Here is a 12,426-nt window from a genome sequence, read left to right as displayed (position 1 = left end):
GAAGAAAAGTAGAAAAGAAAGACTAGGTCAAAGTACTAACAGGAATCGGAGGGTCTGAGAATCTGCACCAGACATTAAGTGAAAGTGATCTGAAAAATTTGGCAACGTAGTTCTCTGGCCAGGAATAGTTCTGTTCTTTCATTTTCCAACCGTCTTTGTGGTCTCTTTGCTATGTCTGGCACAGTCTGTTTGCTGTAAGAGTGCACTTGTAATTATGTTCGCTGATGCAGCCAGTTATTTTGCATGTGCAGAGTCTCCATTCCCGCTTCACGTGGAATTCAAGCAGGCTGAGGATTACCCTGTTGACTTGTACTACCTCATGGACCTGTCCAACTCGATGAAGGACGACAAAGATAAGCTGGCACTGCTGGGTGACCTTCTGGCCGAGGAAATGGGCAAGATAACGACAAACTTCCGTCTTGGCTTCGGGTCCTTTGTCGACAAAGTGGTCATGCCCTATGTGAACACCGTCCCTGAAAAGTAAGCTGATTCAAGCGTTCTCCTCTTCTTGTACATTCGCGTATTTAGTCATTTTGTTGGACACACGGCAATGAAGTCCTGTCCTTGAATGGGGTGGAAAGGTATCGTGTTGGTGCTTGGAAGATAAAAATAAAAGTGCTAGTGTGCTTTCAGGCAACTCCTGTCTGATCTGTAGTGTGTTGTTAGGTATTTTGTTCAGATGCTCTGAAACAAAGTTCCTTTCTTATTTTGCCTTTAGTATTAGCTGCAGGGTACAGTAAGTGGTTTATTTCGGTACAGGATTTAGTATATTACATGCAAATTAGATTGTGTAATCCCCTTACCCTGTACGTTACATGGGGGGCAGTGAGTGACTACCAGCTAGTCAAGTTTTCCAGTCCTGTAAGCCACTATCGTAGAGTGACCTTTATAATTCAGTCTGAGCTTTAAAGCGGCATCAAGGACAAATTGAATGTGGCAGGCATTTAGAAGAAGTTGTTGTCAGTGAAAATGGGGCTTTTATGAGCTCAAAAAGATTAAAAAAAAATATGAAATGCAGATAATGACACTACAGGTCGTTTTCACAAAAAAAAACTGCAGTGATGTTATAAATGCTTTTCTTTATATCAATCTCTGAGGCTCAACCACACTGCTGACCACTTTTAGCCAGCGATTGTGGATTCTGTGACTCTCACTCTGTGTCAGCGATCATCGAAGTCATGAATGGAATGACAGAAAAGAAAACTCTGTTTTCAACTCCAAATTGCACAGCAATGAATACATGTTTCGCTGTTGAATGACTGCCAACAGAGCCACGAAAAGCCAAATAGAATCTCGCTAAGTTTAAAAGCTGGATGGAGTTTTCTTCATGGCCTCTTTAAGGAGGAAAAGCTCTGCATACTAGGCAACGTTGAATAAATTCTTTAAGCACTAACCTTGCGCAAGTGTGCGCCATGTATTTGTACTATATATTCTGATTAGCGGAGCATTGCTGATCAAGTGGATTTTAAGTTATGACTGAGAAGCTATTGCACCAAGCAGCTTTTTCTGCAGATGTGTTTCTCCCTTTGATAACAAAGCCTCTGAAATTTAAGAAGCGTCATGTCACTTGTTCATTTTCTCCAGTTGTGAGGTGAACGGAAGTTACAGCCAGGATAAGCGTAGCAGAAAAGCTGCGTTTGAAAAATGTAAAACCATTAATTAAGTGCGCACATAAAGTTTATCTCAATGGTGTAGTGATGAATGAATTCCACTGCTGCCCTAGGCATTCTGTGCACTACAAAACTGAGTGGGCGTGATCACGGCAGTACTAGTTGTGCCAGTCTTACTCATGATGCTTAAAGTGTCATGCTTAATGCGTTGCATTTCAAGGAACTACAATGAAATGCTGTTTTGCCATGCCGCAATTGTATGCACACCACCACAGAACTTAAGAATCATATTTCACTTTTTTTAGTGAATTTCGTGCTGTGTATTGTGATCAGAACCTTGATATTGAGTTTAATTCATGTAGTAGTTCCGTGTTTTGAAGCTGTGCACTTAGCGTTCACCTGTTTTGCACGCCGTGCCAATTCTCCTTTTTGCATTGGACCATCCCATTTGCCTAGTGGAATGTGGAATGATTCTGTGGTCTTGGTATGTAATCCTGTTCCCATTTCCCGCAGGCTAGACAGGCCTTGCGATGGCTGCGTTGCACCCTATGGCTTCAAGAACCACATGCCTCTAGACATCAACACTGGCCTGTTCAAGACACAGGTGGCTGATGCCAAGGTCTCTGGAAATCTCGATGCTCCCGAAGGCGGGTTTGACGCCATAATGCAAGCCGTCGTCTGCCACGTGAGTTCCCTGTGGGGCCACTTAGTGTTTAAGGGTGTGTGTCTGAGAAGGTTAAGGGTATCCACTAATTGATGATTGAATGCTGTACAGCAGACACCAATAAAGAGCTGCATAAGCTTAGCCAAGTGTTCAGTGAGATGATCTTTTAAGTGTTTAGGGTAGTGATCGTGTTGCTTGTTTCCTTACAAAGCCTTTTCTGCTGCATGACTTAGGGTTGGATTGATAATGTGAAAAATGGGGATCTCTGATAGTGAAGATAACAGAAGGTTGATTACTTGTGCTAAGACTGCTAAACAACATTTATTGCATGCAAAGGCCATCGCTGCCTGGAGCTTATGTGGTACCGGCTCCTCCTGTTTCCCATCATGCTTATCATTCCCCATTCCATTTCCCCCTTCTGTTTCATGCCCTGGGGTTTCCAACTTATTGAAGAATGAACAAACAAATGACGGTTGTAGTCCATCTGTAAAGTTCCTTGTGAAGCAGCGCAGTTCTGATTGAGTTTGAGTGTGTCCTTGGCTGTAGATGGGCTGTAGCTAAATTCCTTTTACTTGTTTGCTTGTATCGGAGCCAATTGTGAACGCAGCCCATACAATCACTTTGATTTAACCAGAGCAGGGCCCCAAGGAGATACAGCTTCTCCTGTACTGTGTGTCATATTGGAATGGATTGCAAGGGTGTAATGTCTAAAGGCCCTTTTTTTTCAGTATTGACTGCCAGTGTCACATTTCTCCTTCTTCTTCGTGTTTTGCAGAAGGACATTGGCTGGAGGGAAAAGGCCCGCAGGCTTCTTCTCTTCTCCACAGACAGCGGCTTTCATTACGCTGGTGATGGCAAGGTGAGCACTGGCTTTGTCTTCCATACACATCAGCAAATTGTTCTGCCCGAATGTCTGCTGGTGTTCAGTTACAAGCAGAGATTGTGAATGAACGGGCAGAGTTTGTCATTTTCGGAAAATTCAGTGGTAAGCTTGGCAACACACTTCCAGCGCCTTATGTTTCGTTGAAGTGCATTTAGGCTCTCAAGTCCATTCTGCATTCCAGTAAGGACTCTGTTCGCGTCCAAAGTTCATTGCTTCATTGGAGGAAGTCCATGTTCCTCTTGAGAAATACCTCTTGAAAGGGGAGGGGCTGCCACTAGCGGTCATCCTTGACGTGGTGTTGTCAGCATGGTGGTTAGTGAAGGGAGAACGCTTCCTTGTGCACTGCTTTTGCCGAGGTGGGATTCTCGCTAAGTCATTTAGGTCCAGTATGCTGATGTGTCCAGGATTTAAGTGAGAATCACTATCATTTTCCTGGTTATTTGGGCCTCCATCATGCCTTGTTTTGAGTGAGTACAGTCTACGCGATTTCAAGGTGATCACTTCAGACTTAACCTACCCAGATTAAACTGCTCCATTACAGTTTATTTTTGCAAGAATGCTGCAACGAATACTTGCTCTTAGCTAGCAGTAGGATTCCTCTATCGTGCACCGTCATGTCTGTTGTAGACTAAGTGACCGTCATGCCATGAATTCCTTGGTTCTTTTTTGCCTGAACGAATGTGATAACCTTCAAATCGCACTAGACTGTACTTTGACTCAGGACAGCTGTAGCAGAGTGCAGTCATAGCTGTTTTTAGAGGCCATGTAGTTCATTCAAGGCCAGGGTTTCGAAAGCTGCATACTTTGCGTTGGTCATTTGAGATATGGTCGTGTGGCGACTGTAACAGGCACGGTTATAGAAGGCTGGCAAACTGGGGCAATGAATGCAAGCAATTTGTGGGGCAACCTGTGCCCACAAACGGATAACAAGCTGGCAGTGGTGATAGCAGCAAATAGGCAGAACGTGCATCAAAAGCAGAACGGTTGTCACTCTCAGCTGCACTCTTGTCTAAAGGTTGCAGCAACCTTTCGAGATCAGGCGTTTAAAATGCTGACAAGTCTAAGACGTTGCAGAAAATGCTTTAGTTCCAGAGTACGTTGGTCACATCTCACTTAGCAAAGTGATAAAGCCATGCACTGACAGTGATGCACAATGGGCTTAGAAAAATAAACATAGAAATGCTTCATGGCAGTATGTATTTTATTTAACATGACATTGCAAAGTAAGGTGGCTGTTTCCACTTTTTTCTCTCTCGGTTCCAGCTCGGGGGCATTGTGAAGCCCAATGACGGCCGATGCCATCTGGAGAACGGCGAGTACACCCAGAGTGTGCACCAGGATTATCCATCGCTGAGCCAGATCAATGCCAAGATCCAGGAGCACAAGGTCAACATCATCTTTGCCGTCACGGCTGACCAGATCAGTGTCTACGAGAAGCTGGGCAACCAGTTGGAAGGGTGCAGCAGTGGCCGCCTGGAGAACGACTCCTCCAATGTGGTGGATCTTGTGCGCGACCAGTACAACGTAAGTGTGGAGCTGGCTAGGGGCCTTGCTCGGAAGGAACATGGCATTACTGCGTTTTGGAGCATGAAATGCTTGAACACAGTGTTCTGCAGCACTCCGGGGATTAAGTTTAATTAAATTGCAGTGACTTCTGCAGCAAAGCTTAATTCGTGATTTGTGGGGTTGCACTAGGGGGATAAATACATTTTTCCCGCTTAACCGCTGCTTATAGTTGAAAACTGCCGACCCCAACCCATGGTCGCACGCTCTACTGAGTGCATGCCGACTTCGGAGGGCCAAGCTATATGAGAACAAAGGAACAACGCTGGCTGACTCCAAGAGGCGTTTATTGCTACAGTAACAATAATGCCAGCTAACAACAAAATATGCTAAGGAATCGAGGTCGTCTGACTCACCAGCAAGGTTATAAGCGAATGTTTGCCCATGCTAGGGCAGAGGAGAAGCTTCGAGGCCGGATGGGACAAGCTGGTGGGAAAATGTTCCCACGAGGCCTTGCCGTGCTGGCGGAGATTAGAGTGCCATGACGTGTTCCTGAGCTGAAGAGAGAGAGCTGTCTCCCCCGCGTGCAGCAATCACGGCGTCCGGGGCGCTAGTGTTACTACAACTCAGGCACCCTCTCTTGTTAGTTAAGATAACTAGGGAGAATGCATCGCGGGGCAGCAAATCCAAGGGGATGGAGCAGGGCGACTCTCTACAGCTTGTACTTGAGGCTGCCAACACCTGTATTTTAGTGGGGTATACTGAGAGGAAATGAGGTGGTATTCTAGACTGATAGATTACTCTCTGGCAACACTAGCAGAATTTTTACTGCATGAAAATGTGATTGCGTTGCCGAGGAAATTGCAAAAACAAGGTTCCCATTTTTCTCTCCCATTTCCCAGGTCATTTTTATGATGTCTAGACTTCTAAGCTCTTACCTAATCAGAGTAAACAAATGAAAACAAACCCTCTTGACCTGCTTTTCAGATGGCCCTTTGCTACAATGTTTGCCAACAGATGGCCTGCTAGTCAGATAGCCCTTTGCTCTAACATTTACCGACAGATGACACTGCATCCACTTCTTGTTCCTAGTGCAAATTGATTGTTCGTCTTTTCATAGCTGTTTTAATGTGTCTTTGGCAGCAAAACATCTATTCCCTGGCAAGAAAGTTTTAAAATTTAAATTTAAATATTTAGAAATTTAACTAAGCATTTTGTTTTCCCGTCACAAGTTCAAAACGAGTGACGTCCCTGCTGCTAAAGACTATGTGATGACCATTTAGAAGTAAAGTTGGTGTCGCCTAGGCTCAGCGCTGAGTACAAAAAAATATTTAAAAATTCTATTCACGTCATTGCAGTTTGTTTGTCCAAATGGCCAGTGGCAGTGTTACCTGTGTTTCATTTCTTGGCCTCTTCTAGTTTATAAAAACTCAGTCTTTAGTGAAAGTGGTCTTCTTGTCATAATCCAGCAATCGGTCAATATAAGCCAACTTCAATATATCCTCGATGTCTCCCTAAATGTCCGACATGTGGAATGGATGTTTTTTTTTTGGAACATGGAAATTTTGTTGGGGACCGCATGTTTGCCATGTGTTGTTGAATTGAATTCTCACAAACCTAAAAATTCATGGCAGTTTGTGTTTTTATTGAAGAAAGAAAGGTGTGTGTGTGTGTGTGTGTGCGCGTGCGTGCGTGCGTGCACAAACATTAAAACACTTGTCAAGACACTAATCAACAGAAGTTATCTGGAAGGCACGTAGGAGGTCAGATAACTCAATTCACTCTCGGATAATTGAGTTATCTGACCTCCCACATGCCTTCCAAATAACTTCTGTTGATTAATGTCTTGATAAGTGTTTTAATGTTTGTATATATATGCCTTTTGTTCAATAAAAACCAGTTGATAGCGCTTGTTTGTGTCACTCTTTCGTCTCGTGTCTCGTTTTTGTTGCGCTGTGAGCAAAATGATCAATACTTACCAACTCGTCCAAATTTCCGCCTAGCGGTTGTTTACATGTTTGTTTTGAAGGTAGTTCAGTTTGGACTGAATTTTTTGTCTTACTGCTTCAGGAAAGGTTTCGTCCTCTGAACAACAAAGGTACCTTGCATTTTATTTTCTTTTTCTGCAGAAAATTACCTCCAAGGTGGAAATCAAGGACAATGTGACCAGCAGCCATATTCAGATCACTTACATGTCCAGCTGTCTTGGGTAATCAATGACCTCTCTAGCTGTTTCTAGCTGTTTTGCTGTTCTCTGTTTGTTTGCTACACGGAGATTTATAATGCATGCCTTTCAGCTTTCTCTGTTGCATTGAAATTTCTTTTGTTTGTTTTTGCCTTGATTCTTATTGAGCTGCATTGGCATTGTCACTTTTACGTGGGGAAAAACACAAATAATAAGCGATGAATGACAGTCACTGGTTTAAGGGGCCAGGCGGCTTTTAAATCATGGAAAATGGCCAAAAAATAGCTTTTTTTAAATAATTATTGTATCCGCCTGCTTACGCTGTCCCAAAGTTTTATTGCTGAAATAACCAGGAAGTACTCTAAAAAAAATTCTTTCGGGAACTGCGGCGATTCTGCAATGCGGAGAAACGCTCGAACTAGGGCTGTTTTTCTCTGCTACGGTTTTCTGTCTAGACGCTCGCCTTGCGCAGTTTATTTCTTCACGCTTGTTTTGTTGCACTCCTGGGACCACAGGGCAGGTCAAGACATTCTTTGTTTCTCAAATTCTTAAATTTTCCTCTCACTCCAGTTACGTCAACGGGCAGTGCATCGCAAAGATTCAAAACCAGAATTTGTGCTTTGAGAAAAAGTCTAAAGATGTCTTCAGTTGCAGCACAGCAGTAGTAATGCAGTGAATGCTGAACCAGCCTTTTGCAACATTTTGTTAACTCTGCATCCTTTTCGCAATGAAATTTTGTGAGAGTAGTCATAAAATTATTTCTGATATGCTCTAGAAATTTTATGTAAGTACATCAAGAAATGAAACATTTTTTTTTGCTGAAAGCCGCATCTGCCCTTTATACAGCGTGCATACTTCTTCTATAAACTGGAGTAACTATAGTTTCTATGTGCGTGAGAATGTGCCTTTCTGGATTCAGAAACTATTGTTTTTTGCTTTTATTTTGTGGCTAATACTTAGCATAGGCTGGAGCCTAACTTGCTTTTCTAAATACCACCTCTTTACTGAGGTAAAGCTACTGAACAGCACAGTTTTGTCATGTGTAAATTCTCTTTTGGCATTTATGTGTTGACCTGAGAAGAGCTTTTTCACACTTTTCAGAGACAAGAAGGAGAAGACCAGTGTATGCAGAGGTCTCAAAGTGGGCGATAATGTGAGTATCCCTGTGCAGATAGTCGCTGTCTCCTGCGATTTGGTGTTTGTGATGTAGGTAACTGTGAATTATTTCTCATCGAATCTATCGTGTGTTTTGTCACAGTTAGGTTCTCTGTGAGAAAAAAAATAAAACAGGTTTAATCACCTTGTGTGGCCTGTGTTTGCCTCATGGTAACTGTAAAAACAAAAAATCGCATTAATTCAAGTAAACCTGATGATTTTTTCTGATGTTCTCATACATGTTACATCCCGGTGTCCCAGTAGGTCTTAGTGTGAATACGTATTATTGTGGTAGTTGGCTTCCTTACCTAAAAATAGGAAACAAAAATTTTTGGTTTAAAGGGATACTGAACCAAACTTTTGGAGCTGCTCTTTTGCATGTAAACAAGAGCTTGACTGCTAAAATTGATAAATATGACAAGCATTTTAGCGAAAAAGGTGGATAACACGCTTTTTTTTTTCGTAATTTATTGCCGTATCGTTGCACCTGGTGGCCGCCTGTGGAAGCTGCGACTAGACGTCATAACACCCGCGCGCCCACTGTTCCGCAGAAGCACGATTGCCATCGCTACTCGCGGCTTTTCCATGTCTGTCGTCTGCTCACGGCGTACACAGATATGTCAAAATGTTAATCGATGCTGGCTACATACCATAACCGTATGCACGCTTACGTCTGCTAAACGCAGGTACTTTTTCCGGACCTTGTGCCATTTCTAGCATTCTCGCTTTTAAAACAGAAGCGCGACGATGTTCAGACTAGTGGCGCCATCCGGTGGTTAGGAGGGGAAGCATTGTTGTCAACAAACCGACACCCCTCTTAGCCTAAAGGGGGCAGAATCATCACTCTAAATAAAAAATAAAGCAAATTTATTACTCGTAAGTTTTCTTATGTGCAACAGGAGATGAAGCGAAAGACTGGTGGCCCATTTATGGCCAGTGAACGCTCTGAAGAAGCCAGTAACAACGACGCAACCAGTCCGAAGCGGCGTTTCATGCATCGAAGGGCGCCGCCATATTTGTCGCCGCGGGAGGGTGTCATGACGTCACGCTTTCCACCGAGCGCCGAGCGGGAGGGCTTGGCGCGCGCTCATGAAACATCGAAAATAAAACAATCCGCTGAAAAATATGCGCAGTGACGACTAGATTTCGGCGTAATCACATTCCGAGAATCTATATTCAGCCTTTTTGTTCAATTTTCAGATTTTGCTTCAGTATCCCTTTAAGTTTTTGTTTTTAGCTTAGCAGAGCTTGTAAAGACGTTTTTACTTTCTGTAAAGTTAGCTTTCGATTAAGGGTATGCTTGACAAATCAATTTGTGTGTGTGCGTGCGTGCACGCGCACGCTAATTTATTGTCTGTAGCAAGGTAACTTTTGCCTACCTTCTAAGATGTTATTTTTGCGACAGTGTGGTCTAAAGTTCAAATTTAGAAAAGAAGCGGTAGGTGTACCAGACATACTAAAAAAAAAAAATAATAATAAACTGTGAAGGGAATGGTTTCGTCTTCTGACTCGTGCACAGTGGCCCCACATCAAGCAGTGAACATGGCAAGTGAGAAAGTGCAATACTGAGCTGCCCTGTTTTGTGTGCTGCTGTAACCAGGTGACCTTCGAGGCAACCATTGAGGTCAAATCGTGCCCCAAGGACCCCAGAGAGTGGAACCAGACGATACAGATCTACCCTGTTGGCATCAGCGAGTCACTGATCGTGCATTTAGAGATGATCTGCGAGTGTGACTGTGAGAAGCCTTGGAACGAGGTGAGGCTGTGGAAGTCTCTGTTCCTCTTAATACTATGCAGCCCACAATAAGTGGCCTTCACACGCTTTCCTTCAGGCAGACACTGTGGTTAGACTTGTATGAAATTTCTTGTGTTCAGGAATCTTCGTAGAATGAATAATTTGCTTCAGAGGTGCGACTTTTTTTTTTACTCTGTACATTGCCTGATGGGGAAAGAGTGGTGCTACCTTTTGAAGTTGTGGCTCCTTGCCGATTGAACAAAATCTGCTGTACTTCTATCGTATTCGTTGCGTTCAGCCCCAAAACAGCACGTTAACCTCTTGGTTGTTCCAATGCCAATTGCTCTGGGAAATTGAAGGAAACATTTTGCAGCATTAGTTCTTGATTGTGGTTCTCATGTGCTCATTGATGAACACAGCATACCTGTTGGTTCTGATAAGATCAAACAGGTGCTCCACCCATTGTCTTATTTATTGAATTGTTCAGTTCAGCTTGTAATGTCATGGCACCTATAAATGCAGCAAGCCTGTTTTTAGCCATGAGGTTTTATGAGACGTCTTATGTGCCAGTGGGGGAATCTGGTTTCAGTTAAGCATTGCGTACCTTGATGGGATCGAATAACCAGTGAATTGTTTTTAGGAATACGTCAACGGGCCTCCTTGATATCTGAACCTGCAGGGCCGAATGCCTGTTGAGAGCACTGAACATTCTGTCTTCAGAAGTCTCAGATTTTGATGCACTTTTTGTGCATGTCTCTTTTCCTCTCAGGGTTTAAAATTTCGAGTGCATTTTTTATCTATTTATTATTTTGGTTCTTCTATGAATGAATGAAGCTAGTTCTGTTTACAGTCCTAATTCTCTTGTTTGTCACAGTTACTTTGGTGCCGATTTAAAACTTTTTAAATGGCCAGTTGAGCCCCATGTAAGCACATGGCAGTAGTGCATCACACATTATGCTTTGGCATAACTGTCTGGTGTTTGTTTGGCACAGTGTTTGCTCTGAAAGTTTAAATGTTGCTTTCATTGTAATAGTTATTGATTGCCTAGCTGTGTTCTTATTCGCTTTACTTTTTTCAGAGTATGTGTAATTTAACATTGGAGATGACTTGCATGCTTACCCCTGCCACTTCTCCTTTGTTTCGTGTTTTTACAGTCAGAAAAAAAACGTAAGCTTCATTGCGCTATAACTGCAAAATGACTGCTCTTAGTGTGTGCTGTGAGGGGGGGGGGGGGGGGGGGGGGGGGACAGTGGCTTACTTGATTTGATTCTTTGCCCTGTGTAGGAGCGAAACAGTCCCAAATGCTCGGGTGGCAAGGGTACCTTCGAGTGCGGCATCTGCAATTGCTACAACAACCGCTACGGTCGAGAGTGCGAGTGCGATGCCAAGGACACGGATCAAATCAGAGACGAGAAAGGATGCTTCTTGTGAGTCTCTTTTTCTTCGAGTCTTCCTTTCTTTCCATTTCTTTCTCTTCTTTTTGTGGTAATTAACGTTTTTGCAAGCACATTGCCGTAACTGACAGCGAGGAAGAAATAGTTCGAAGATCAGCCAGGCGTCATTCTGCCCCTCAATTGCCATTCTGGCAATGCTGAGGGATGGGGCGGAGACATCACGAGGGAAAAGAAACACAGTGGCTTTGGTAAGAATTGCTTCGCGGTCAGTGAAGTAGGAAGCAAAAAAAAAACTGAAGACACTGAACGGACTTCTTGAGCTCTTCCAAACCTGCATGTGGCTCGTATGTGACTGAGAGTATCACTGGCACCTGTTCACTTTCGTTGCCTGTGTGTTCACACCTATCCGTTGACTGCATTCGCCGACTTCAATGACGTGCCATGATGGCTGTCGATGTTCCTCAGTGCAAGGCTCAACATTACCGCGCGTAGGCTTTTTGCATGTTCTGACTGTCAGATCTGTGAGAAAATTACAGGGCAGCTGGTGTGACTAGAGGAAGATGCTGTCGTTTGGAAGTGCTCTGATGTTTGGCCGTCAGTTGCAGTGAACAGGAAATTTTATAATTTCTGAATGCTTAGGAGGTTCACATGATGAAAGTGCAGTGTAAATCGAATCGAGTAGTAAATACTGTTCGTAAACTGTCCAGAATTTTGAATATTTGCACGCTCCTGTAGTTTTCAGTAGTGCCACACCCTAGTAACTGGTTGGACATTTTTGCTGTGTTTGCAGCCCGAACGACACCAAGCCATGCTCTGGTCGAGGAGATTGCCGTTGTGGCGTTTGTGAGTGCCACACGAGAGATGTAAGCTACTTTTATTTGCCCATTGCTTCCTCATATTGTGCACAGAAATTGAAATGCCCTGAACTGCTCTTTTCAGCATTTTATAAAAGTAAGGCATATTGTGTGCGCCCATTGTGGCACTAATTGGCAAATCATTTTTTAAATTCTTTCCTTTCCATGTCTCAATTGCTATCACATGCTTCTATGGTTTTACTGCTCGTACTGTCTTCTATGCCATTATGACTTTATACATGTGTATGTGCACGCACGCACACACACACACTCACACTCACTCACTCACTCACTCACTCACTCACTCACTCACTCACTCACTCACACACTCACACACACACACACAGTAAAATCTCGTTGATACGTTTGCAGTTTATATGATTGCCTGGGCAATAAAAATGGCCCATAGTGTTACAGTATTTTTCTTTTGGTTAATACATTCC

The 12,426-nt window shown here is 43.3% G+C and overlaps 1 protein-coding gene across 4 annotated transcripts in view; it reads left to right on the top strand.

Moving 5' to 3' along the window:
- The window catches only part of mys (position-specific antigen beta subunit myospheroid), a 35,490-nt gene that overhangs the window by 3,487 nt on the left and 19,577 nt on the right, over positions 1–12,426 (top strand). For all 4 annotated transcript variants that reach the window (XM_089545795.1, XM_089545796.1, XM_089545794.1 and 1 more), the window contains exons 6-14: positions 252–480; positions 2,124–2,295; positions 3,050–3,133; positions 4,421–4,681; positions 6,790–6,869; positions 7,947–7,998; positions 9,601–9,756; positions 11,020–11,162; positions 11,920–11,992. In XM_089545795.1, coding sequence (XP_089401921.1) covers positions 252–480; positions 2,124–2,295; positions 3,050–3,133; positions 4,421–4,681; positions 6,790–6,869; positions 7,947–7,998; positions 9,601–9,756; positions 11,020–11,162; positions 11,920–11,992 — 1,250 coding nt within the window. The remainder of the gene's footprint in view (positions 1–251; positions 481–2,123; positions 2,296–3,049; positions 3,134–4,420; positions 4,682–6,789; positions 6,870–7,946; positions 7,999–9,600; positions 9,757–11,019; positions 11,163–11,919; positions 11,993–12,426) is intronic.

The sequence above is a fragment of the Amblyomma mixtum genome, chromosome 5, assembly GCF_055824585.1.
Source record: "Amblyomma mixtum isolate Tamu chromosome 5, ASM5582458v1, whole genome shotgun sequence".
Lineage (NCBI taxonomy): Eukaryota > Metazoa > Arthropoda > Arachnida > Ixodida > Ixodidae > Amblyomma > Amblyomma mixtum.
Note: the sequence above shows the minus strand (reverse complement) of the source record. Positions and strands in the feature narration are given on the sequence as shown.